Genomic DNA, 25,480 nt, shown 5'->3' with positions numbered 1-25,480 from the left:
TGTTGTGGGGCCGAACGACGCCCAGGCTCTGGGCTCACTGCTGGGGAAGCAGTCCATCTCGGTGTCCCAGGGGCTCCTGGAGAAGTGGAGGAGTGCACTGATGCCAAGAGACAGGAGCCTGCTGAGGAGATACAGCCGAGGAGAACTCTCCCCGGATGCTGACGACCCCTTCCCTGAGGTCCTGCTGAGCCTGGAACTGGGGGATCTGTCCGGCCCCCTCCTGAAGACCACACAGCCTGAGAGGCTGTCTTTACACAGAGCAGACAAAAGGATTTTTTACAGGAACTGTGTGAAGAGCATCCACAAGGGTGGACTGAGCAGCAGGCCCCCCACTGTGCGGTCACAGAGACTGGGACAGGCTGGACCTGGACCCGGCCCACAGTGGAGGATTTTAAACAAGCCCCCCTTGAGAAAACGGACTGGAGACCTCCAGTGGAGGATTTTACTCGGTGCCATCGCCTCCAATGCTTTTATCTCTGTCCTCAACCCTGCTGTTTTAAACACATGCCCCTTCTGCCATCAGCGAGAGACTGTCTACCACGTTTTTACTGAGTGCAAGAGGCTCACAGGCTTCTTCACTCTTTTAACGGCGGTTTTTTGTCTTTTTAGTGTTGCTTTTACTGAGAGAACTTTTATCATGGGAGCTGGCTACAAACAAAAAGAAAAAAACAAGTGGCAGCTCCTAAATTTTATCTCAGGGGAAGCCAAGATGGCAATTTACATCAGCAGGAGGAACAAGGTGGAGGGCAGAGAAGGACAGGATGTCAAGGAAGTGTGGCAGGTCAACGTCAAATCCAGACTCTGGCTCGAATACCGTTTTTTTAAACAAAACAATGATTTAAACGCTTTTAAAGAGGTCTGGTGTTTTAAGGACATTCTGTGCTGTCTGGAAAACAACGAACTTCACTTTGCACATTTTTTAATTTGAAAATATGAACGGTTTTTAAGTGTCTGACACACACTTTATCGCTATAAACTGTGTAAATAAAAGTGTGGTTTAAAAATAAAAAAAAAATCTCTCTCTCTCTCTCACACACGTGCGTGCGCACTCATGCAGCGTCGTTTGTTGCTAACGCTAGCAGATGCTGGTGATGCTTTGGCTACGCTGCTTAATTAGCCACCTGATAGCCTCGTGTTCGCTTCAGTGACGTCAACCTCAGTTTCAGCAGGGCTGCTGGTTGTATTCTCCTCCTGTTCTCACTTCTTTTCCTAATAGCTCCTGTTTGGAGCTACATTTGTAGAGTTTTCGGACCTCTCGTTTCACCTCTGCACGCTCATGATGGTGAAGCTAAGCTAGGTTAATCGTTGATGACTACTACGTGACTGAACGTGACCACGTCGCAGTCCAACACATTATATTAGAAGAGAAAAACTGAATGTGAATTGCAGTGGATTTGATGTGTTTAAATTTGAAATTATTATGTATTTTGGTGGTATTATTTGTTTCTGAAAGTTCTGACTTTCAACTTTCTGTGATTCCCCCGCGTACCACTAGAGGGAGCTCACGTACCACCAGTGGTACACGTACCACAGTTTGAGAATGGAGGATCTTGTGCTTGTTAGATTGTTGCATTGGAATAAAATCACTCACTCTGTCAAGTCCTCTGATTGTTTTTTTATTAGAGTCCCTCTGATAAAATAAAACATTCAACCACGCTGGAAATGTCTCTGAAGACAATGGCTTGGGGAGGGGGGAGCTGGCAGACGCCCTCCTCCACTGCCCCATGGTGCGTCTCTCCCAGCTGCTTCTCTGCTCCCTCTCACACACAGATGAGGGATAAGTCTGCATAGGGGGGAAGGGTAGGGTAGGCCGTCACCAACAGTCACCAACGTCAGCGGCAAGTGTCGAGCAAACCAACTTCAGCTTTGCCAGGGGTTGGTAAGGCCAGAGCCACTCTTCAAATCACAGCACACCGCACAAAACACAGCAAGCTGTGAGCTTGACTCCAAACCAGAGTCCTGCACGGGTCCAATTTTCAAGATCCGCCCCAGCCCGACCCGGGGACGTACAAACCCGCAACTGAACCACAAACCCCCGCATCAGCCCGATTAGTACCACGACCCGATCTGACCTGTTGAAACATGACCTGCAGCCCGACCCGTAACCCGTATTTAAAGTAATCGTTTTGGGTCATATTGTTTGAATACTTAACAGCATATCGCCACAGTTAAGGTGCCAGTGAGTAAACAACGCACTATGAATGAAGCAGCTCTTCCAATAAAAGCCTTATTCTTCAGTCATGAATCATCAATGCTGCGTGTTCTTCTCCCATACAACTGTCAAAACACTCGTTTGTTACGTTTAATGCTTTTAAACTTCTAATCTCTTAAAGGGAACTTTAGTAGACTTACTTTCTGTCCAGACAGTGTTGTTGCTCTCAGAATATGAATGCTGTTTTAAAGGAATCTAATGAGTTGTGAATAACAGAATAAGTAGAGCTGTCAGTATAGGGATACTGTTGGTTCATCGATACATATTCCAGACTCCCTTTCTCCTGGTTAGGGCTGCAGGGGCGATCACGTCTCCCAGCTGGACACAGATAGATAGATGGATAGATATGGTGCTTAATTTGTAAATCATAAGGTACCGGAACGCATGGTGAACATGACAGCGTGGGAATGTCAAGACAGATACAGGTACCGGAACGCATACAGAAAACAGTGCTGAAAACAACACGCAAATGCCCACGCACCATGCTGTGGGACTTACAAGCCTACATTTTAAATAGCAACCATGGTATAAATGTTGTGAAGATTATTTTCTATTATTGTATGATTGATTGATTTGGCGTCGGGCCAATTTTTGTTTGGATTTTTTTTTGCAACTGTCAGCTACAGCTTCCTCACTCCTGAGAGCTACATAATGATCACTGAACAACAAGATCAAGATAAAACAACAACAGAACAGTAAACAACAACGCTCAGATACTTCCTCTCAGAACTGAACTGTCCGTCAATAACAACTTTTCCCGTTCTGTCCCAGAAGCTCAGCATTTAAATCTTCTTTCCACCGTCTCAGAAGTTGAGATCTCGTCCCATCCACTGATGTTGGAGCATGAAGGAATCGTTCAAATCCAGCTAGTTCGTTGGTGGCTAAAAGCTAAGCCATCAGCTGACTGAGACACGGGTGGCGCCTATCAACAGGCTACTTTTCCGAAGTGTCCCTGAAAGCAGAAGGAGCTGCACTGAGCTTACAATGGATCACACAAATCTTCTATTGTTATCATTTAAAATCTGGCACGGCAACCTAATAACAGACAGTGTGCTGACCATATTTAACAGTCCAAAACAGCCCATATCACGGCCATGTCCGGATTCTCCTCCTCCTCCCTGTTTCAACTCAGCGTCACTTGCTGGTGTTATTCGGACTCGTTTTGAGTCATCATCGCGCCCCCCCCCCCCCCCCTTCTTTTTTAAAATGACAGTCAATTTAACTGTCTTTTAGGCGTGTTTCATTAGCCCTTTGCATACTCTCTTCATCAATCATCTCAGATGCAACAATTTTCTGTCAGAGGCGGGTTTGATTCAGTGCTTCAGCAGATCTGCGGCTCTTTTAAATGACTTTTATTGTTTTACTTTTAATTATATTAAAAAACATGAAATTAGTAACATCTGTTCTGTGAATTAATATGTTAATATATTTATTATTTTTTGCAATTAATTTGATTTTTTTTCCTTTGACAGAGGTAGGAAAAATTATTAACCCTAATCCAAGATTGTTTTCTTTATTTCTACAATTGATCATCTAAATTAACAACCAAAGCCCTGCTAAACACACTGAAGTAATTCAAAAGTAACACGTCTGTTCTATCTCTTTCTCTTTCTCTTTCTGTCCCCAACCAGAATAGCAGAAAGCCGCCACCTCTGAGCCTGGTTCTGCAAAGGTTTCTTCCTGTCAAAACGGGAGTTTTTCCTTGCCACAGTTGCTTAAGTTTGCTCATGTGGATCTGTTGGGTTTCTCTGTAAAAGTGTCTAGAAATGACTGTTGTAATTGGCACTTCATAAATAAAACTGAATTGAATTTCAGTTCAGGGATCTCATAGCACCCATACTGTAATGATGTTAGACTACCAGAATAAGCAAATCAAATGGATGTATTTCATTTTAGCTATAAAACATTTTGTTACAATGAAATCCCCCATTTGAGCGTGTGAGTAACTATCATTCTCTACGCTGCAGAGGTTTTTCAACAGCTTCTACCTGCAGACTGAAACATACACCTTAGGATAATTGATGTTCCAACCCAGACAGTAGTCCAGATAGCTTCTCCAGATACTCGCGTGAGCTACCACAATTCAAAGACATACTTGTTAGGAAGATGGATCTGCAACCTGCTTCAACTTTACCTGATATGACCTGGGACAGGCTTCAGCTAATGCAAACCTTTTGCATGAAAACATAACATCTGAGTCCTTCTACCTCTAAAAATAGGAATCTAATCTGATCCAGACTGATCGGATCAAGGTTTGATAAGTGCAGCAGCCAGAGATGCTTTCTGCTCTCAAACATTCCATACATGCCATAGATCTGCGTCATTAAATTCTTTAACCTATCACAGTTAAAACATATTTGTCCAGAGCCCATTTCATGATAATCTCTATGTTGAAACACACATAGAATGATTCCTCATGATGATATAAGTAGCACAATAAGAACTATTTAAAGTCTTCTTACTTCTACCAGGAAAAAGCTGACTTCATTAGGTTGTTTCCAAATTCACACTTGAACAGCCTCATCAGTATTAAATCCAAATACACAGAGACACTGACAGAGAGTTTTCTAAGGCCTGATGCACACTGGATGCATTCCAGTTTTGGAACAGCTGCGGTCTGTCTACGGAACGAAATCACCACAGCACTGTGATTCGCACCACCTCCGGTGTCTCTGCAGTCTGCTGGAAGAGGTTGCCAGATCTGTCGCTGTCCCCCGCAAACAATGTGAAACCCGGAGTAGCAGCTCTACTCCGAGCTCCTCCCTGGTGACTGAGCTCCTCACCCTATCCCTAAGGGAGCGCCCAGCCACCCGACGGAGGAAAGTCATTTCAGCCACTTTTATTGGGGATTTTGTCCTTTTGGTCATGACCAAAAGCTCATGACCACAGCTGAGGGTGGGAATGTATATTGACCGGTAATTCGAGAGCTTCGCCTTTCGGCTCAGCTCCTTCTTCACCACAACGGACCGAAACAACGACTGCATTGCTGCAGCCGCTGCACCAATCCGTCTGTCAATCTCACACTTCATCCTTCCCCCACACGTGAACAAGACTCCTAGATACTTAAACTCTTCTACTTGGGCCAGAGTCTCTCCACCGGACTGGAGGGGGGGAAGCCACCTTCTTCCAATCGAGGACCATGGCCTCAGATTTGGAGGTGGTGATCCTCATTCCTGTCGCTTCACGCTCGGCTGTGAACTGCCCCAGTGCATGCTGTAGGTCTGGGTTCGATGAAGCCAACAGGACAACATCATCTGCAAAAAGCAGAGATGAAATCCTGTGGTCTCCAAACCGGATCCCCTCCGGGCTCTGGCTGCGCCTAGAATTCTGTCCAAAAAAGTGATGAACAGAACCAGTGACAAAGGGCAGCCCTGCCAGAGTCCAACATGCACCGGGAACAGGTCCAACTTACTGCCGGCAATGCGGACCAGACTCCTGCTTTGGTCATACAGAGACCGGACGGCCCTTAACAAGGGGCCCCAGACTTCGTATTCCCGAAGCACCCTGCCACAAGACGCTACAAGGGACTTGGTCGAATGCCTTCTCTAAGTCCACAAAACACATGTGAACTGGTCGGGCGAACTCCCACGAACCCTCGAGCACCCTATGGAGGGTATAGAGCTGGTCCACTGTTCCACGACCAGAACGAAAACCGCATTGGTCCTCCTGCATCTCAGGTTCAACTATTGGTCAAATCCTCCTCTCCAGTACCCTGGAATAGACTTTCCCAGGGAGGCTGAGGAGTGTGATCCCCCTATAGTTGGAGCACATCCTCTGGTCATCCTTTTTAAAAAGGAGAACCACCAACTCAGTCTGCCAATCCAGAGGCACCCTCCCTGACCGCCACGCGATGTTACAGAGACGTGTCAACCAAGACAGTCCCTGCACATCCAGAGAATTAAGATACTCGGGGCGAACCTCATCCACCCCCGGTGACTTGCCACCGAGGAGCTTCCCAACCAACTCGGTGACTTCAGCTTCAGGTGGACGGGTCCACCTCTGAGACCTCAGCCTGTGCTTCCTCTACGGAAGACGTAGCAACAGGATTGAGGAGGTCCTCGAAGTATTCCTGCCACAGTCCTACAATATCCCCAGTTGAGGTCAGCAGCTCCCCGCCTCCACTGTAAACAGTGTTAGTGGAAACCTGCTTTCCTCCTGAGGCACCGGCACTACTTGCCCACTCCTCATCCCCATTTGGATTTTGCAGCTGGGGAGGGTCTGGGGACAACGCAATAGAAAGAGAATGCGACGGAGCCGTGAAATGACTGAGCAGATCAGTGTTTCTGCTTTTTGTTTTGAAATTTTTTTTGGCGAATTCCGGTGGCTAAACCGGGGCTGACGCCGTTACTGTGCGTGGCTTCTTCCAAAACAGACATAGCGGAGATTACGGAGATGGCCATCATCTGAAAGCTGCAATAAGTAAAGTTATAGCCAAAATACGAAGTATTACAACAATCAACCAAGAGCAAGAGTCTGTGTTTGGTGAGTTTCTCACAGGAAAGGACATATTTGCATGTCTCTGCGTGTGGAGAAGCTAACACATTTTGATGACGTATTTGTTTTGAAGCGTTGATTGGCTGAAGTGTGCTGTCAGTCAAAGGAGTAACCGACAACCCCTGCACAAAGTTTGTATTGCCTTGTCTCCAGACCCTCCCCAGCTCCAAAATCCAAATGTGGATGAGGAGTGGGCAGGGCTGGTTTATGAGGCTAGATATTTATACTCTCTCCCCCTGTCCCCCTTGAACCCCTGTGGCTAGGGGTACAGCAGAGTGTCATTAACATGTCTTAGATGCTGTACTCGGTTAGGAAGAGACACCCATTTAATATATCAAACGACAAAAGAACAGACACTCCAAGATCCCAACTCACTGGAATGCATTCTAAAACAATAACACAAAAGCCATATCCCACCCAGTTAGGGGGAGGCACATCTGTTTAACATTAGAGCTGTACCAAACGATTATTTAATAAATCGATTAATCTAGCGATATTTTTTCGATTAATCGATTAATCTATCGACTAATTTTACGATTAATCTAATGATTATTTTTCAATTTCTCGATTAATAATATCTTATTTCCTTCCAAATGTTCCCCAAATAAATATCAAAAACATTTTCAAATATTTTATCAAAGTTTGCAATCTTAAAAATTTAAATAAAGGCACACAGCAAAAATCCAATTCTGGATAGAATAAAATATATATAAAAATAAATTCTGATTTACAATAAATTAAAAAATAAAATAAAAATTGGCTATGGTCAAATTAAACAAAAGCACTGTGCAAAATTAATCAAATATCAAAACCTCCAAAAAAAAAGTTCTCACAGACTGTAGCCAACATCAGATAAATGCACAACAAAACATAAAATATTTCTTATGAAAAATAGGCCTTTACCAAAACGTAAGCCAACAACTCTGTTAATTTTTAACTGAAATAACTTTCTGAACAGAAACAAATCACCACACTTTTCTCCGTTTGTCTCAATGCTCTCCCCTCCCTCTTTTCTCTGGATTAACTGTGTCCATCATCTCTACTCTGTTCTCCAGCCTATGCATTAGAGTGAAGGAATGTGAGCATGTCTACATGCTCGGAGGTCAAACTTGCTCTTTTTTTGGTCACAATGTTCCCTGCAGCTGAGAATAGGCGTTCAGAGGGTGTGGATGTTGCAGGGATAGCCAGGTAGAATTTTGCAAGAAGTGCCAGTGTGGGGAACTTTGCTTCGTTTTCCTTCCACCACATGAGTGGATTCTTGTCCCTCGGGATGGCCTTCTCACTAAAATACACAAGTGTCTCATTCCTGACAGTGTCATCAATCTCTTGTTGGCCATCACTGTTTTCACCACCACTGTGCTCCTCTGATTTGTTTGAGCCAAGCAACGTGTCCAGCACACGGAGCACAGATTTTGGCCTCTGTCTGGGGTCTTCTGCCTGGGTTCTTGGGGGAGTCATCCTGCTGAGGCTCTTCCCTCACATGTGTTTTGGCTTCAAGTGGAAGGCTCTGAAGTTTGATCTTCACTTTCAGGATATCCTCAGAAGACAGGGTCTTCAGTTTGCGGAATCTAGGATCAAGGGCTGTGGCAATGATGCACACATTTTGACCGTCATCCTTGAAAGTAGTGTCGCTCACCCACCTTTAATAAAAACATGGGTTTTATTAGCACACAGAATGAAATCCTTCAACACAAAATAAAGCTGCTTTACAAGAGAGATAAAACTAATCGAATCAATAGCTCTATCCATAGTGGGAAAATACTGATTAAAATATGCAAATTGGGAAAGGTGAATTAAAAAAAGACATTCAGTATTTCAGTAAGCTAACTACAATAACGTTATGAGACTAAAAGTGATAATAACCTTGAAGTAATCTCCTCTGCAGCTGCTGTTTGGAAGGAGTTGACAGGCACAGACTCAAAGGCTGTCTGTGTGGACTTCCGAAGGCCTTTTACCAGTGGAAGTAGGACCGAGACAGCGGCATGATGGCCCGAACGCACTGGACGCGGAAGCGCCGCGCACAGCGCTTCTGATCGCCTCCCATGTTAACCTATCTGACTGGCTGCACGCGCCGCGGCACGCGCTCTGCAGCGCGCCCGCTCCGCTTCATTCTATTTTTCACATGAGCAATAAGTGTCAATAAGTGTGTTTGTCTTGGAGATAGAGGCTTAAGAGTTCTTCAGGAAAAGTAATACATCATCCGCATAAGTTTTTATTTTATGTTCGATAATGTTGTTGGCCTGGATGCCTTTATTTTGTCTTAAAGGAAAAGTACGGTTTAAACAGCTTTCATGTTGTTTATAGAATGAAGTAGAGCAATATCCTCACCCAGAAGGCTTTTCTGATCCAAACAGTGCTTCGGGACAAATTTAGATCCAAAATCGAATACGGCTAGCAGACGGGGTATGTGTAATGCTGCCTTCACACCAAACGCGATTTTGCGTCAAGCCGCTCCTAAAACGGCTTTAATCGTTCAAAAACTCATTAGTTTCATCATGGTCCACTCACGCCACTCCTCCACGTCCCCAACATCTTCATTCGATAGATATTTGCCCATTTTGCACTAAACTGGAAGAAGAAACGTGTTTTGTAGCCGCCAGTAGCTCCTGAAGCAATGAGCTGTACTGCGCTTGCACGCGGCAGCCGTAAACAAAGCTTTCAGTTCAGAGGCCATGCGCATGTACAGTACGGGTCATTGCTTCAGGGGCTACTGGCGGCTACAGTTTAACAGCATTTTGGAAAACAGTGACAGTCAAGGTGTGTGATATATCCTCTACAATACCACTGTAGACAATATATCAGCTGATGTCAGGTTGAGCATTGTTCTGATGAGGACGTGTAGCCTTTTAATTCAATCAAATTTTATTTATAGAGCCCTTTTCAAAACCCAAAAGGCCCTCAAAGTGCTTCAAAAAATGAGTCATTAAACAGAACAGAAAAAAAAAAACACACAGGCTTTGGCTGTGGAAGGTGCCAAGTACTGAAGAAGGTGCCGTTATGTTAGAGGTTCTCAAAGCCTTCCAGAAAATGAATAAAGAAATAAATAGCTTACAACAGGAAAAAATATGTGTAACCTAAAAAAATAAGATCACCCTCGTCAAAATTAACAGCCAGTCTTAAAAGATGAGTCTTCGACTTCAATTTGAAAAGGCCGACATCACAATCTGGGAGCTGTGACAGGGAAAGAACAGTCACCCCACTGTTTCAGCCTCGACCTTTGGACTTTCAGCAGAAGCTGACCTGAAGAGCACAGGGCCCTGCCTTGCTCAGACAGTCAACATCTCTGACAGGCAAGAGTCATTTTACAACAAGTTTTTTAAGATAAGATAAGAAGCTAGTCAGACAGGCTGCATTATAAAAGAAAATAAAAGCGGTTATGGTCCCATGAGGGGATGCACAAAAACAATGGTTAAAAACAGGAAAAGATGATAAACCATCAGAGATATGTCGAGAATGGCAAGCCTGACTACAAGCACATCATATGAATATGAGTGGAGAGGGTGAGTCTACAAGACACAGAAATACCTGAAAACAGGTATGGCAATCATAAATCTGGTAGATCAGAATGTGCTTATCGACAAAACAAAAGACACACACAAGCCATTGTCTCAACGGATGAATAAGCACCAATCATTTCATGAATTTAAGTGTTGAAAGATCTCTCTTTTTTCATTTCAGGCTGTTTGGCTTTCTGTAGTCTCCAGATATGGCTGGTTATGTTACAGTTCATGTGCTAATACAAGTTCAGTGTTGGCTGTGGCTCAGATGTGGTCATCTCTCAGTTGGAAGGTTGCAGGTTAGATTCCCATCTCCCCTTTGCACAAGACGTTGAACCCCAAACTGATTCCAATGAATAGACTGAGTGCTTGCATGGAAGCTCTGTATGTGTGAATGGATGAATGTGATTAACAGTTCCTTTGGGGACAGTTGAAGCAGTTGAAAAGTGCCTTACCAGTGGAATTCTTTATTGATGTTTTTTTTTTAATTTATTTATTTATGTTAAACTCTTTAACCAGACTCTGTCATGAAAATGTTCACTAAGTGCAAAAAAGTATTAAAAACCAGATTGAACAAGCCTCATAACCTCATGGGATATGGAAATTTGAAACATATTTTGAAGCACTTTTATTATCAACCGGCAGTCTCACGGCAATTCGTGCTATGAGTCACATAAATTAATCTATTGAATCGCGTCCGGGAGCACGATTTGCAGTTTTTTCGTGTCCCATGCCTCTCTTTTGAAACTAATACATTTCAATGAGAATCACCTGGCCACGCCCCCCTCATGATTAAATGAGGTATATACTATTGTTTTATCCAGACACTCAAATAATAGCCAGTTTTACTGTTATTGCCCTGTCCACGCTGAAGCTAACTTTAAAGATGTGTGCACCCACACTGCTGAACAGGAATATTCTGGAAACATCGCGATCGTATCTATTCAAATATAAATGGGGAGAAGAAAATTATCCACTTTCTGCATGGTCGAAATACATTTCGGCGATCTACGTGGTTACATTCTCAGTTCAAATGTGTTCAATAGTGAGTAAAGCGACACATCAAAGCGAGTTTGACCGGGGAGGAACGGACATGCAGCGCAGGGGGCTGCCACGACTGGTCACCAGCTGCCGACAGCTCAGCCGCGGGCTGCTCAGCTGCTCCCTGCGTCGCGCACCCATTGATTCGGAGAGCAGGATTGTCGGTATCGCGAGAGCACAAGATCTCATGGGAATTGCAACACCTAGCAGTCACACGATTGCTGGCAAATCACTGCACTGAAATAAATCCAGAGCGATGTATTTCTTCACACTCAATTCACAAAGCACGCATTATACTTTACCAATAGTACATGTTCAGCTGTTCATATGGCTTATTGGTGTTCATAAACTGATAAACGTAACCCTACGTTAAAACCCCAGAAAGAACTACAAAATCCAAGACGTCATCAATGGATTTGCATCATGCCGCCATGGGAGTTGTAGTTCTATCTTCAAAATACCCCTTTTCCCTAAATAGAAGAGTGAAGTATACAAAATAAGTACATTTAGGGTTTTAGAGTGATATGGAACATGCTCCTTTGGATTATTTTTTCAAATAAAACTGATATACATAGATGAAATTTAGTTTTTACCACACATCGTGATGCCCCCTGCTGGTGATAATATCAAGTCAAACCTGACAGGATAGTGGAGTTCAAGAGCTTTGTGTAACAGTTGGTCCCATGATTCTAGCATTTTTCATTGTCAAAATAGAAGCTTTAAAAGAAGCAGCAAAGTCAAGGTTCAAAAGTCAATACATCTGAGCAGGAGCAAATTCAAACTTCCAGTCTGCCATAATCTTACTCCCCTGATGAAGTCATTTACAGTGATGTATCATGCTTAGTCCTATGACACATTTTTAATTTTCCCTCCTCTTGACACAGGCTTGTTTGACATGTACGTTTCAGGGAGAAATGTGAGGCTCAACAGAATGAAATGTGATTGAATTGAATTTATCTCAAATATAGTGGCCAAATTCTTCATTGAGAACTTTGTTTGAACTTACTGGAACCCCTTGTTGTCATTTTGGGTTCTCGTCTTAAAATCTACACAGTTGAGTCTCACATGTGTCCCTGAAATGTATATGTCAAACAGGGATGTTTCCAGAAGAGGTATGGTATGGTCGGTCGGTATTAGCTAATACCACCTACTTTTTTATATCTTATATTACAAGTTATAGAAAAAGTAGGTGGGTGCAGTGATATGAATTATAAATATAACATAATTTACAGTATAGACTTTGGCCATTGGAATTTCATCTTTGTTTTTCAGAGAGAGTGGCGTCAACAAGCTGACTTATGATCTACTGATGTTCATTGTTTGTATACCTTCCATATGCTGTTCAGTTTTTACAATGAAATAAAGTGGAAATATGCCTCATACTTCTCTTATGCTTCTTGCTTGAAACACAACTATTATCTTTATACAGTCTTTTATTAAATGCATTTTTAAAAAAAAATCATTTGTTGGAAAAAATATGTAGGACTGTTTCATTTTATCACATACAATGAATCTGTCTTGTCTTGTCTTGTCTTGTCTGTCTTTATTTCAAACCATACAAATTATTAATACATCTGCAAGCAAACTGTAATGGAGTTGGCACACAATAGTGAATGTAGTATGACAATAGTGGCAAAAAAGTGTTTGTCGTGTGTTTGTGTGTAAATGCATATGCTTTCCTTTTTATTTTTGGATTAAGTTGAAAATAAATATTTATTTTCTTACAAATGTAAATTATTTTCTAAGCTCTAGTGGTTTTTTTTCCTCCTTTATTGGTTGTGTAGAGGATGCCTCTTTTACTTTTTTTTAAAATAATTTAAATGTGCTGAAGAAGAGTTTTTTTTTTCAAAAACAACAACAACCTGTGGACAGTTGCATTATGCTGTTTCTATTCTATGACCTCCCGCCAATAGTGGCCCTGTGGTGGTGTCAGAATAAACATGGCGGTGATCTTGGCGATGATTATGTAATCCCACCCTCCACTGGTAGTGTTGTGATCTTAAAGATGCCACCATATTGGTAGAGGAAGGCGGTGCAGAATCCAATATGGTGGCACCCATGTACCAATATGGTCATGCATGTACCAATCTGGCTGCGACCATAATGCCGCCTATTTTTCTTTGAAGGGCAGCAGTGTTGCTCCTGAAGCTGATGCAGCTATTCTTTACATTTGACATTCTTCAAGGTGTATAAATGGATTCATTTTGATGAAGATTTTAATTTTATTGAAAGACGTGAACAGGGATGAATATTGTATTTTATATTTGATCTGTAACGAGGAAGAATATATCAAAGATGGTTGAATTCATTAAGGAAATGCAATTTATTTAAAGTTAGAAGTTTAACCCCGTACTTCTACCAGACGCGATGTGAATTTTTCGCACGATGAGATTACATACAAAATCAATGTAATGACGCGATTGTCGCTCAATCTTCAGAGGCCGGTGACGGGCAGCAAGCGATGCCGGCGGTGGGCATCTCCAGCAAAAAATTGGCACGCCGGTAGACACGCGCTGCCACCCGCTGCCGCTCCCCGCCCGCCACTTCATCACTCAACGCTTGTCGCTCGAGTTGAAGTTATTGAACTTTTCAACTGAATTCATGCCAGGACAGCCTATCAGCGTGGAGGTCGTCATGGACGTGCTGACGTAGGGTATGCAGGGCTCCAACCACCAAAACAGTTGTTGGCTTGATGCCAAGGTGAGCAGTGTGCGGCATGTGCGATTTCATTTGTTCGGTTCTGGTGGAAACACAGCGTCAGCTTGAAGTAGCGCTGGAACCGGCCGTCATCCAGCTGCAGCTCCTGCAGAAAACGGTGGAACTCACCGAGCTCATACCGCCTCCATAGGGCAGCATTCATCCAGAAGCGATGCCGGCGCCTCGCCCACAGCCAGAGCTGACTCCTCCATGCCAAATACAGAGCAGCCATGGTGGCAGTCGGAGCCATCTCAATCTCAGTCTTTATTTGTAAAAGCACTTTTTATATTCATAAACACAACACAAAGTGCTGAACAGTAAAAACAGTCATAAAAACACAAAAGAACAAAAAACGCAGCATCGATCAGTACACACACACACACACACACACAGAGAGACAGAGAGAGAGAGACCGACAGACAGACAGACAGCCGGGTGCACACAGGACTGTGGGACAAGCATCAGAAGAATCCTGCCCACTGCTGCTGCAGGAGACGGCGATGAGGAGGGGTGTGATGTTTCTGCAGGATGTTTTGTTTTGCGTATTTGTACCAGCCTAGTGCGGCACGATTTTGTCACATGAATGAATTCACACACCAGCAATTAAGAACTCATGAGTCTAGCGCGACGCGATCTCATTGTCGCGCAAATGCAGTCGCGTTCAACACGTCCGGTGGAAACACTCCATAAATGTTTCTGAACATTTTAGAGTAGACTTCCTTTTTTTTGTATTTAGAGATAACTTCTGGAGTGATGGCCTAATGGAAGAGCATCTGCCTGACAACCGGGAAGTCGTGGGTTTGCATCCCGGCCGGGTCATACCAAAGACCTTAAAAATGATACCTACTGCCTTTTAGTGCTGAACGCACAGAGCTACTCGAGGTCTAAACCTGCCCCCCCACTGTAACTTTCACTACTTAGAGTAGCTGTGTGGCCTGGGGTTATGAAACGGAGATAGGCGCCGCCTAACACATTCGTGCTAGGCAGACTTTGACTTTGAGAGATAACTGCAGCTTGGTTTACAGCTCATTAGACATTTAACATAGAACAGGAAACAGCTAAACATACTCAAAGCATCATTTTGTCCCCAGAACTGCAGTTGTGAGGACTGGAAGTAACCTTGCATAGCAGATGGGCCTGCCTGATTGAGTTCCTGAAATCCTACCGATCCCATCTTGTAGCGTTCCGTTGACCAATGGTTTCACTCAGTTAAAATTTTACCGGCCCAATCTGGGAAAATAGGCGGGAGCTGCACGAAGAGTGGAAGTGACAAGAAAATGTGACGACAGCGGGATCGCCTGAAAGTTCAAAAACAATGGCGGCATGTGACATATCTCTGTGGACACTTCAATACCTGCAGTTTTATAAGAAATCAACTCAATTTCTTCTTTGAAAGAGGAGCACAGAACATCACTTCAAGCCTTTTTGTCAGGAAACGATGTCTACTGCTTCTCAGCAGAAGCGCACATCAGCTCCGTCACACCGTGGCTTGATGTGGATTGGTCTGTGGTGAGTGTGTCGTGTGTCAATCAGAACGGTGGTCCAATCATCTTCTTCTTTGGTTCGAACGGTCGTCCAATCGCCAGCTACTGATTGTTTTGAAGGTCCCGCCTCTGAAATCAAATCGGCAGTGCGGCTACCCAGATGGACTTGTGTAATATTTCCATGGTGGACATATGAAACTGTCCATCTGGTGTGTCAGGTTAGACTGGAAGTCCTACAGATCCGGATTTGTAGGCTACAAGGTAGCATCTTCTTTTTTTAGGCCCTGTCCACATGGAGCCAAAACGGTCATATTTTACAAAACGAATTGCATAAAGACGGAGTCAGCAAAAAAAAAAAAAAAAAAGTCCACATCAGTGAACTGAAGACGCATGTAAACGCTGTAATACATAACCACGCCCACTGGCGGCGCTGCAGTGCAGTAATAGTTTGGTAGTGCGCATGTATATAAAAACGCGTTATATTCACATTGTATTGCAAACAAACGCAAAGACGGCGACCTCCGGAGCGAAAGTTAAGGAAAGTTTGGTGTGGACGGATGACGAGGTACAATTATTATTTTGCACAGATATTTAAAAGACATTTTGAAGCGCCATTGTTGTTGTGGTTCTGTTGGACTTCCGCGCATGCGTCCTGTTGTAGAAGCGGGGCAATGACGCAATCGTCTCAATAAATATGTGCAGCAAAGGCGTAACAGCGGAGACGTCTTAGGCGCGTCTTCAGATTTTTCTACTCTGGGACCCGGCTTCAAACTTTGTTGTTTTCAGAGCCCTGTGACGCTGGCTCCGTGTGGACGATGGGTGACTTAGTGCAAATATTTGTGCAGATTTGTCTGAGCTTGGCTCCGTGTGGACAGGGCCTTAAAGTGCCCAAAAATATTGTCCTTCCATCAGTGCCAATGAAAACATTACATTTGTCCTTTTTCTAAATCATCCCTGCCTGGTGGGGTCTGTGCTGGAGCTGTGGCAGTGCTAGAAGCCGGTCTGTTCTTACTTTCTGGGAGATCCATCCTCAGTACTGCTCAGTTGTTGCTGCTCAGCATCTGGCGGAGTAATGGCGGACAAAGCGAAACTTAGGATTACCAGGCCAGCGGGAGCGTGCATTACGTCATGCTCAGAGTGATTCGTACCCGAATCACTCATATTGCTGTGCCTTCAGTGCCCTGCTCAGGGAAATGGGAGCGACTGCGATCTTGCAAAAATAGCTCTTGCTGCCCATCAGGCAAAGGTACAAACGTGTGTGGGTGTGAATAATTGATAATTTAATATTTAAAACTGCGCTGTGCCCCTTTAAAGTGTTATGAAAATTTACAAAAAGAACTAGTGTGGTCGAGTGAGAAGCTGACTGGACCTGAGAGCAAATGGTGACATTGTCATGACATTATGACTTTTTACTTTGCAGCATAAAAGTTATAAAATCGAGAAAGAAGATCCTGGAACCTTTTATCCCTTCATCTTCAATGACACCATGGGCATTGAGAAGAGCGACAAGGAAGGGGTACATATCGAAGACATCAAACTGATCTTAAAAGGAAAGATCAAAGAAGGATACAAGGTGAGACAACTGCACCAAGGAATTTCCCTCAGACTTAATTAATTCAAAACAGTCAGCACAGCTCTGCAATAAATGTTTGAAATTCTGACCGAAATGAATAATTTGTATTTTTATGGCACATAAGCTGAAAACTGCAGGAATAAACGGAATAAATGTAACTTTTTTTTCATTTTTTCAGTTCAACCCTGGCTGTCCCCTGTCTGAGACTGACCCCTTCTACAACGGTACACCAACTAAGAATGATAAAGTTAGTGTTCTAGTTTGTGTTGTTCCTGCCAACACACAAGCACTAATGGATGATAAAGTCGTTCAGAAGATACGGGACGTCAGAGAAGCAGCCAGTGAGTTAGGTAAGAGTTGATGTATATATTTTGTAAATGATAAACTGATATCGTGCTTTTCCAACTCTTGAACATTCCCCAAAGGGCTTTATGATGTTCATGTCATGTTTTTGAAATACTTTTGTGCCTCATCCCACATCAACGTAAATCCTGTGTGTTCATCCTTGAGCAGAGAAATTTCAGACTACAGACTGTGTTCTCCTGCTATTCAGATTGTTCACTGTTGAAATTGTTTCACACTTAACAATCACCATCAGTGTTGTCACTGACTCGCCACTAATTAACGCGTTATTTTAATCTGATTACTTTCTTTCAGTAATGAGCAATCTAACGCGTTCATTTTTCCAAACCATTAATCTGATTAAAGTTAGTTTCCTAAGTGACTGTGCGTTACTATTTTGTTATTACCTCATAATATATTGTAACATTCTGCAATCCACGAAGCACAAGATGTCCCTGGATCGTTCCAAATGGCTTTTTTATTTTACTGAGGCCAAGCAGACAATCAATTAACACAGGGCTACTGCTGCAGCCGTAACCCACGTCAAAACTCTCCACTCAAACTCTCTCCAACAGTCCGTGAACATAACACCAACAGGCTGGCTTCAGCCACCTATCTAATCTTAGAGGGCCACCTTCAGGAACAATGGTGCAACAACACATTTAACTGACTAATATGTATAAGTGAATTTCTAGGAGAAAATGTTTCTCTTGCATTTGGGAGTGACGTTGCATGTCACGTTTTCCCAGAGGAGGACAAAACGCCGGGTCACGTATACTGAAGGTGTAATACCGGATTTTCTTGAAAAGACGAAGCCAAATGTCTGTTACTCACTTTTCAAAAACGCGCACGCGCCAGACCATCCACAGTGCTCTCCTGCTTCTCCCAGGAAACGCCTATCAGTGGCGGAAGCGTGCAAGCGCGACCCATCTTCCCCGGGCGTGCACGGCTCTGTTTACAGTTTCTGCGATCGGCCTCGCTCATAAAGCTGATTTTACGAAACAGTTTCATTATGTCAGACTTGCCATTGGTAAGTACTAGCTGAAACGGAAGCTCACCGGCTACATAAACACTCTGAATGCGCATGCGCAATACGTAGAACGTGATTGGGAGAGAGCACACAGCAGCTTGACGAAAGCAGCTCGTCAGAATGATTGACAAACAGACCCACCAGTTATTTTGATGATCCACCCGGAACTCAAAGCAAATAGAAAATCCTGTATTACACCTAAAGCCAGTTGTCATTCTTACGTTGCGGCAGCAAAGGGAGGAAATCGGTAAAAAGTACCTAAGTTACTTTTAAAGTAACTTAATTACTTTGATATTGAAGTAATCAGTAAAGTAACTAGATTACCTTTTTGATGAGTAATCAGTAATTGGATTACCTTTTCAAGTAATCTGTGATGACACTGGTCACCATCTTGGCTAAATCATGTAGAGTGAAGATATGCATTTGTTATGGAGCAGAAAAACTTATAATACATGTAATGTGCATCGAGGATATGTCCAGACGTGTCTGTCCTGAAGCCTCCTGCCAGGCCGTGTACATGACCAGTGTATCATCAGCTCATTCCCCTCAAAATACTGTTGACTTTCTAGATGTAGATCATACTCTGGACCTTGATCCAAATGTCTTTCCTTTCATGAAGCCTCCTTGTAGAAAGCAGAGGATGCAGCATTCAAACCGAGGATGAGATATCTTGCACATCACAAAACACACATCTTATTCAAAAAAAAAAAAAAAGGACTGCTGTCATCAGCAGGGTGATTCCTGAATGTTGCAGAGGACAAACTGGTTAGAGCAGCAGAGCAACACAGGTTCAACTGACTATTGGTAGTTTCACAGTCCAACGCTGCACTGTGGTCTGAACCAGCTTTATCAGGTTTAGTCCACGCCCCACTGCAGGTGAATGCACTCAGGTAATCAACTGCTTCCCTGCACCAGTCCACACAAGACCACGCCCAGAAGAAAGCAGGGAGAAAACAAAAGAAAGTCCTGCCACTAGCTGGAGCCAGAGGTAGGGGGTGTGACATCTGAAACTTGAAAATGTTACAAATATCCTCCTGTAACGTCGATGTTCTGGACTGTTCAACACCCAAAGAGAAAACGGGACTGGCCTTCCCTTGAACATCTCAATTTAGAAATGTTGGATGGTTCAAATTCTACATTTCAGAGTGTTTTCTGATGTGAAACACATTTTTCGGCATCAAATTGGTGATTTTGTGTTGATTTCAAGTTTACAAATGAGATGATTCAGCACTATTAATTTTGGTCAGAGTTGTCATTGATTAGTTTAAGAAATGTACTGGACTGACAGCACGAAAAAAAAGACAAAGTAAACTCTGGGAAGAGATTTGATAGTTTCCAGGTTAAACATTTGAATGTCAAACATTCGTATAAATTCTGAGACTAATTTCCATGGTTTCTGCTCTTTCTTGGCAGGAATCCCACAAATTGCTGTTCTCACCAAAATCGATGAAGCCTGCCCTGAAGTCAACAAAGACCTGAAGAATGTCTACAAGAGCAAGTACATCAAAAAGCAGGTATGGTGAGATTCCATGAGCTGGTGACGACCAGTGCAGCATCAGATCTGTGTCGAGGTTTCATCAGCCTTAATCAGTCTGAATCACAGCCTGTCTCAATGACGTTATTAGGGGAATCTTTGAAAGCCTATTTACGAGGCCAGATAATGTCATACTCTGCACATGTAAAAAAAGGACATCAAAAATCCATAAATTATCAGCTGATCTTAAATCCCTAGACCAACAGCTTGCAACTGTCCTATCTGCTGATCTCTTAAATGTCGAGTTGCCATACAGACAGAGTTGGACATCATTACTACCAATGAGGCAGAGTGTCTCTTATTACACTCACGTTGCAGATACTACGAACATGGAGATAAATCGGGCAGACTACTTGCTCATCAGTTGCGCCGCCAAGCATCATCCAGACTAATACCTCGTATTAAAAGTGGTTCTGGTGCCTTGGTGGAGGAACCTTCCCTTATTAATTCTTTATTCTCTTCTTTCTGAGTCCTTGTATAGATCTGAATTCCCCCCTGACTCAACAGATATGGAAGCTTTTTTAGATGGGCTTATATTTCCTACTGTAAACTCAGATACTTTTAACCAATTGGACTCAAAATTGACAGTTGCGGAACTTAATTTGGCTTCACAAAACATACATAATAATACAGCGCCGGGTCCAGATGGAGCTCCGGTGGAGTTCTTTAAAGCAGAACTATGCAACTTTTTTACCTCAATAAATGTGTTTCAGAATCACTGTGGGGGTAAACAAAGACTTGTCACGGTGATTTGCCGGTCCCTCCACTCCCCCCGGGGTTTGTGTCCTGAAAACAGCACTTGCAACTCGCAGGGGAGCAGACCCGACTACATCTCGTGAGAACAAACCTGCTTTACGGCACTCATACGGGAGTACAAGGATAAAAGCACGTAAAACCTTCGCTAGCGTTAGCAACGCCACCCTTAGGTGCTCACGGATGGCAGAACCAAAAAGACAGAAAAAACCTTTGTCTGTCTAGCAGAAAAAAAAGGAAACGGGAGTGGGACGGCGCTGCACCCGGGGGCGGAGGCGGGGGCGGGGGATGGGGGGTGATGCGGAGACTGTTTACGACAGTGAGCTTTCACAGGAGACCAGTAGGGGGAGCACTAAAGCAAATCTTGCATAGTTCTCCTTTAAAACACTTCACACAAAACTCATTCCGATGTTATATTCAGTTTATGTAGAATCCTTGTCTTGTGGCACACTACCCCTTACATTAAAACAAGCTTCTATTAGTGTTCTTCTAAAAAAAGAAAAATATCCACATTTATGTTCCTCATACAGACCTATTTCTAATGTAGATTGTAAAATACTATCTAAGGCTCTTGCTCATTGTTTGGAAAAAGTGCTTCCAAGTATTATCTCTCAGCAACAGACTGGTTTTATAAAGGGGCGACAGCCGTTTTATAATGTTCGCACCCTGTTGAATGTAATTTACTCTAAGGGTACCACCAATACACCAGAAATAATTTTGTCAGCCGATGCAGAAAAAAGCATTTGATAGAGTCAAATGGCAATATTTGTTTGCTGTTCTATCAAAAGTTGGATTTGGCAGTGAATTTATATCATGGATACAGCTCCTTTACACATCACCATATGCTTGTATCATCACCAATAATGTTATATCTAAATATTTCACTCTGAATAGAGACTGCAGGGAGGGCTGTCCTCTGTCGCTCCTCTTATTCGCACTTACCATTGAGCCCCTGTCAATTTATTTGAGGTCTTCCTCCGATTTCACCGGTATTACCAGGCTTCAAACAGAATTCAAACTTTCACTGTATGTGGATGATTTATTACTGTATATTACAAATCCCAGGTCTGTTTTTCCACATCTTATCTCCCTTTTTCATATATTTGGTTTATTTTCAGGATATGAAACTAATATATCAAAAAGTGAATGCTACCCCATTAATAAACTGGCAATGCAACTTCGCCCATCAGATATTACCTTTAAGTTCAGCCCCTCTGGCTTTAGGTGCTTAGGTGTCAATATACCGTATTGGCCCGAATATAAGACGACTCCGATTATAACACGACCCCTATTTTTCAAAGATCATTTTGTGAAAAAAAAAAAAAAATGCTGAAGACAGTAAGGTCACTCATAAAACAACTTTTTATTATACAATTATTATAAACTCAAAAACTCACAACTTGAGGTAACATTTCACGAGATATAAAATGAAAAAATACTACTACAGTATTGAATAAAAAAATATATTCTCTTTCCCAAAATAAGAAAAAAATAAGCAACAAATAAGAAGCCTCAAGGGGTCCAAACTGCATAAATGATGCAAATAACTTTCCAGTTCCTTCAGCTGAATCAGGCTCTGGTGGTGGACATTCCGTCTTTCCGTTTTTCAGTGACGTATTCACTCACCCTTCTATCAGTCTCTCTGAAGCGTCGCTCTTGGGACCACGGAAAGCTTTTCTCATAGTGTTAGCATCTGTAGGCGTTTTTTCTGTGCTCTCCAATAAGAACGAGGCTCTGCTCCACCAGATCTCCTGCTGCGTTGATCACCATCAGTTTAAAGTTGGTATAACTTCGCCTCTGTTGTTTGCTCAGTTGTCCAGCGTTCAGCCCCTTTGTTCCAGATGATCCGCCATTTTTCGTCAGATCGTTTGATCTCATTTCATCGCTCCACTCGCTCTCTGGTCAGTGATACTTTGGCTCCATCTAGCAGCGCGGATGCGTATTGACCATCTACCGTAAGTCCGCGGTTATAACAAGACCCCACTTTTGAGGATCCAATTTCTGGAAAAAAAACATTGTCTTATATTCGGGCCAATACGGTAGTTAGATCCTTCAATTCTCTTCAATCGGCTAATTTCTCCCCCTTGTATCTGAGGTTAAAGCGGAACAGCCGTTTTTTTTACAATTTGGCCTTATTTCACATTCAAAACAATAACATTTACTTGCCCATTTCACTTTCGTGTGATTTGCAGTTGGTTTGGAGATAATTAGATACTCCCATATCCACATACCCACTGAGCAAAAAGACGTTGAATCAACGTCTTTTTAAGGTCATTGTTGGACGTCCCAGCAACGTCCCCACAAGGTGCAGAATGTAACGCCAGATGATGTCTTTTTTTTTACGTAATTTCGACGTCGGGTATCGACGTCACCAGGACCTTCAGACAAGGGCCAAAAAAAGAGGGGAAAATTTAATTTAAGTTGACCAAAACCTCCGGGTTTGCGGCCCGAATTCGCGGTATATTCTTTCAGTTATTTCAGCATTTATCACACACGGGAGACGCTCGAGATTCGAACTCACGACTTACTGTTCAGCGATCCTTAGCGTTACCTGTTGAGCTGTTAGTTTATTGTGTAAACCTTCTGTAAACGGGAGGATGACCACTATTTTGCAGAATACTACTTATCCTGAAATAAAGTGGTGATTTTAAAAATGTTTGTGTTTCTCCAAAGTTCACAATTTGATGAAATTACGTACTAAATTTAACCGCTTGGGCGGCTCTTTTGTTAGACATAATTCTATCTTTACGAGACAATGAAAACAAACAGACTCAAAGAAAAATAAATACAAGGCGGGGTTAACGTTCACACAAACACTTTTCCAATGGTAAATTATCAACGCTGTCTGGATGTTGAAAAAACGTTTTTCAACTGACATATTTCAGGAAAATTTTTATAAGTCATGATTTTAAAAATACTGACGAGTGTATACATCTGAAGAATGTTGATATTTCAATGTTGAATCCACAGTGAGTTTACGACACAACTTCAACCATTTACTATCAACGTTGTTTTGAGTCCAAGGTTATTTTCCTATTACTTCATTTGAATCAATCACCTGCAGATGCTAACTCGAAATGCGTAAAGACGGCACCAACCTCCTGACAAGCCAAGGTACAGCAAAATTCACAGGTACAGGAAACTACGATCACAATCCAATTCTTTTTAAACATATTTTATTGCAAAAACTTCACAGTACTCAAAATACCGGACCAGTGACGAATCTGCAGCTAACTCTTCCTCCATCCGCTGTCCCAGCATGCTATGGTGCTGACTGCCCTCAAAAGGGACTGTGACCGGCCAGTCCAAGGTGGCTCCAGACTACCGTCGGTCCACAAAACAGGAATCAGGGTTCCCCGACAACCGCTGGACTAGCGATCAAGGGAAAAACACTTAATTAGCCCGACAGCAGCGTCTCCAGCTCCATGGTTTTCGCAGTAAAGTGTACGCATCTGACACACCTCCACTTCCGGGTTCACTCAGTCAAGCTAATATACATTATGGCAGCCAATAAGTGAACACAGACACAGAACTTCCTGTCTGTCGCCCTTCAAAATAAAACAAAAATAAAATACATCAAAACCCGTTTCATACATAATACTCATCTCATCTCTTTCAGATGGTAAACACTTTTAATCAAGGAACATAAAGTTTCCCCGACTTTCGAATGTTCAATCGCATGTAGACGTCGATATTGGGTCCTAATTTCGACGTCCAGATCTTCAACGTCATCTAGACGTCGAAATTGGGTAATAATAAGACGTCCAAATACCGCACCTATTTTGGACGTCTAAAATAGGTCGATAATTGGTCTTGGACGGACCGACGCAATATGGACATGATCTGGACGTCCATACGACGTCCAATGTTTAAGGGGCTAGTTTGCAGAAAATTATTTATCCTGAAATGCAGTGCAATACACACGAAACAAAGTGGGGGTTTAAAAAAATGTTTTTGTGTTTCTCCAAAGTTCACAATTTGATGAAATTCCGTACTAAATTTAACTTTTTCATTCTGAATTTTCTGGTTGGATTATGATTCACAGCAATTTGAATACAGAAATATTCAGAAATGCAACGTTGAGCATAGTTTTCACAACAGCTGTCCTGTAGCATCAGAAAAATGCCACATGGACATGTGAAAAACATGGTTTTCATTGGAGTGGGTCTTTGAAGTGAATTAAAATAGTCTGACCATGATAATCTCTCAAACAGTTAATTTTCTGTTCAAACTTAGATGGAAGCAGTGAATGTTGTGCTGGGAATTCCAATGAACTGCATCTTCCCAGTCAAGAACTACAGCTCAGAAATCGATACAGAGGATGAGACGGATTCACTGATACTGAGCGCAATGAGAAAGATCCTTGACTACGGAGAAGACTTCCTGAATGACCAGTCTGCCCCAGATAACGATGGCACTTAGGACATCACCATCAATCACAACATGGAACATGACTGAAAACAGTGATAATAAAAACACTAACATTTAACAGCTGAAAACAGAACTGAAATGTTAACAATGTCAGCAGGATCACAATTTGCTGAGTTCTCGATTAATAAATCAAATGAATTAAAGTTGCTCTCCAGATATGAGATGAATTATTCATCTCTGCACAAGTGAATTTCACAGTCTGGCGGAAACCGGGCGTCAGCCTGAAGTAGCGCTGGAACAGGCCGTCCCCCAGGCGTAGCTCCTGCAGAAGATGGTGGAACTCACCGAGCTCATACTGCCTCCGTAGGGCAGCATGCATCCAGAAGCGATGCCGGCGCCTCGCCCACAGCCGGAGCTGACTTCTCCATGCCAAATACAGAGCAGCGATGGTG

At 42.8% G+C, this 25,480-nt stretch overlaps 1 protein-coding gene across 1 annotated transcript in view; it reads left to right on the top strand.

Annotated features, from left to right (window-relative positions):
• LOC115403882 (interferon-induced protein 44-like) overlaps nucleotides 1–25,147 on the top strand; it is a 52,367-nt gene extending 27,220 nt beyond the window's left edge. The window contains exons 2-5 of the mRNA XM_030112920.1: nucleotides 16,846–16,998; nucleotides 17,177–17,348; nucleotides 19,784–19,884; nucleotides 24,894–25,147. Of these exons, the coding sequence (XP_029968780.1) occupies nucleotides 16,912–16,998; nucleotides 17,177–17,348; nucleotides 19,784–19,884; nucleotides 24,894–25,079 (546 nt within the window). The 5' untranslated portion in view covers nucleotides 16,846–16,911 and the 3' untranslated portion in view covers nucleotides 25,080–25,147. The remainder of the gene's footprint in view (nucleotides 1–16,845; nucleotides 16,999–17,176; nucleotides 17,349–19,783; nucleotides 19,885–24,893) is intronic.
• Nucleotides 25,148–25,480: the final 333 nt, after the last annotated feature.

The sequence above is a fragment of the Salarias fasciatus genome, chromosome 17 (assembly GCF_902148845.1).
Source record: "Salarias fasciatus chromosome 17, fSalaFa1.1, whole genome shotgun sequence".
Classification (NCBI taxonomy): Eukaryota; Metazoa; Chordata; class Actinopteri; order Blenniiformes; family Blenniidae; genus Salarias; species Salarias fasciatus.
This window is presented reverse-complemented; position numbering and strand designations above follow the sequence as displayed.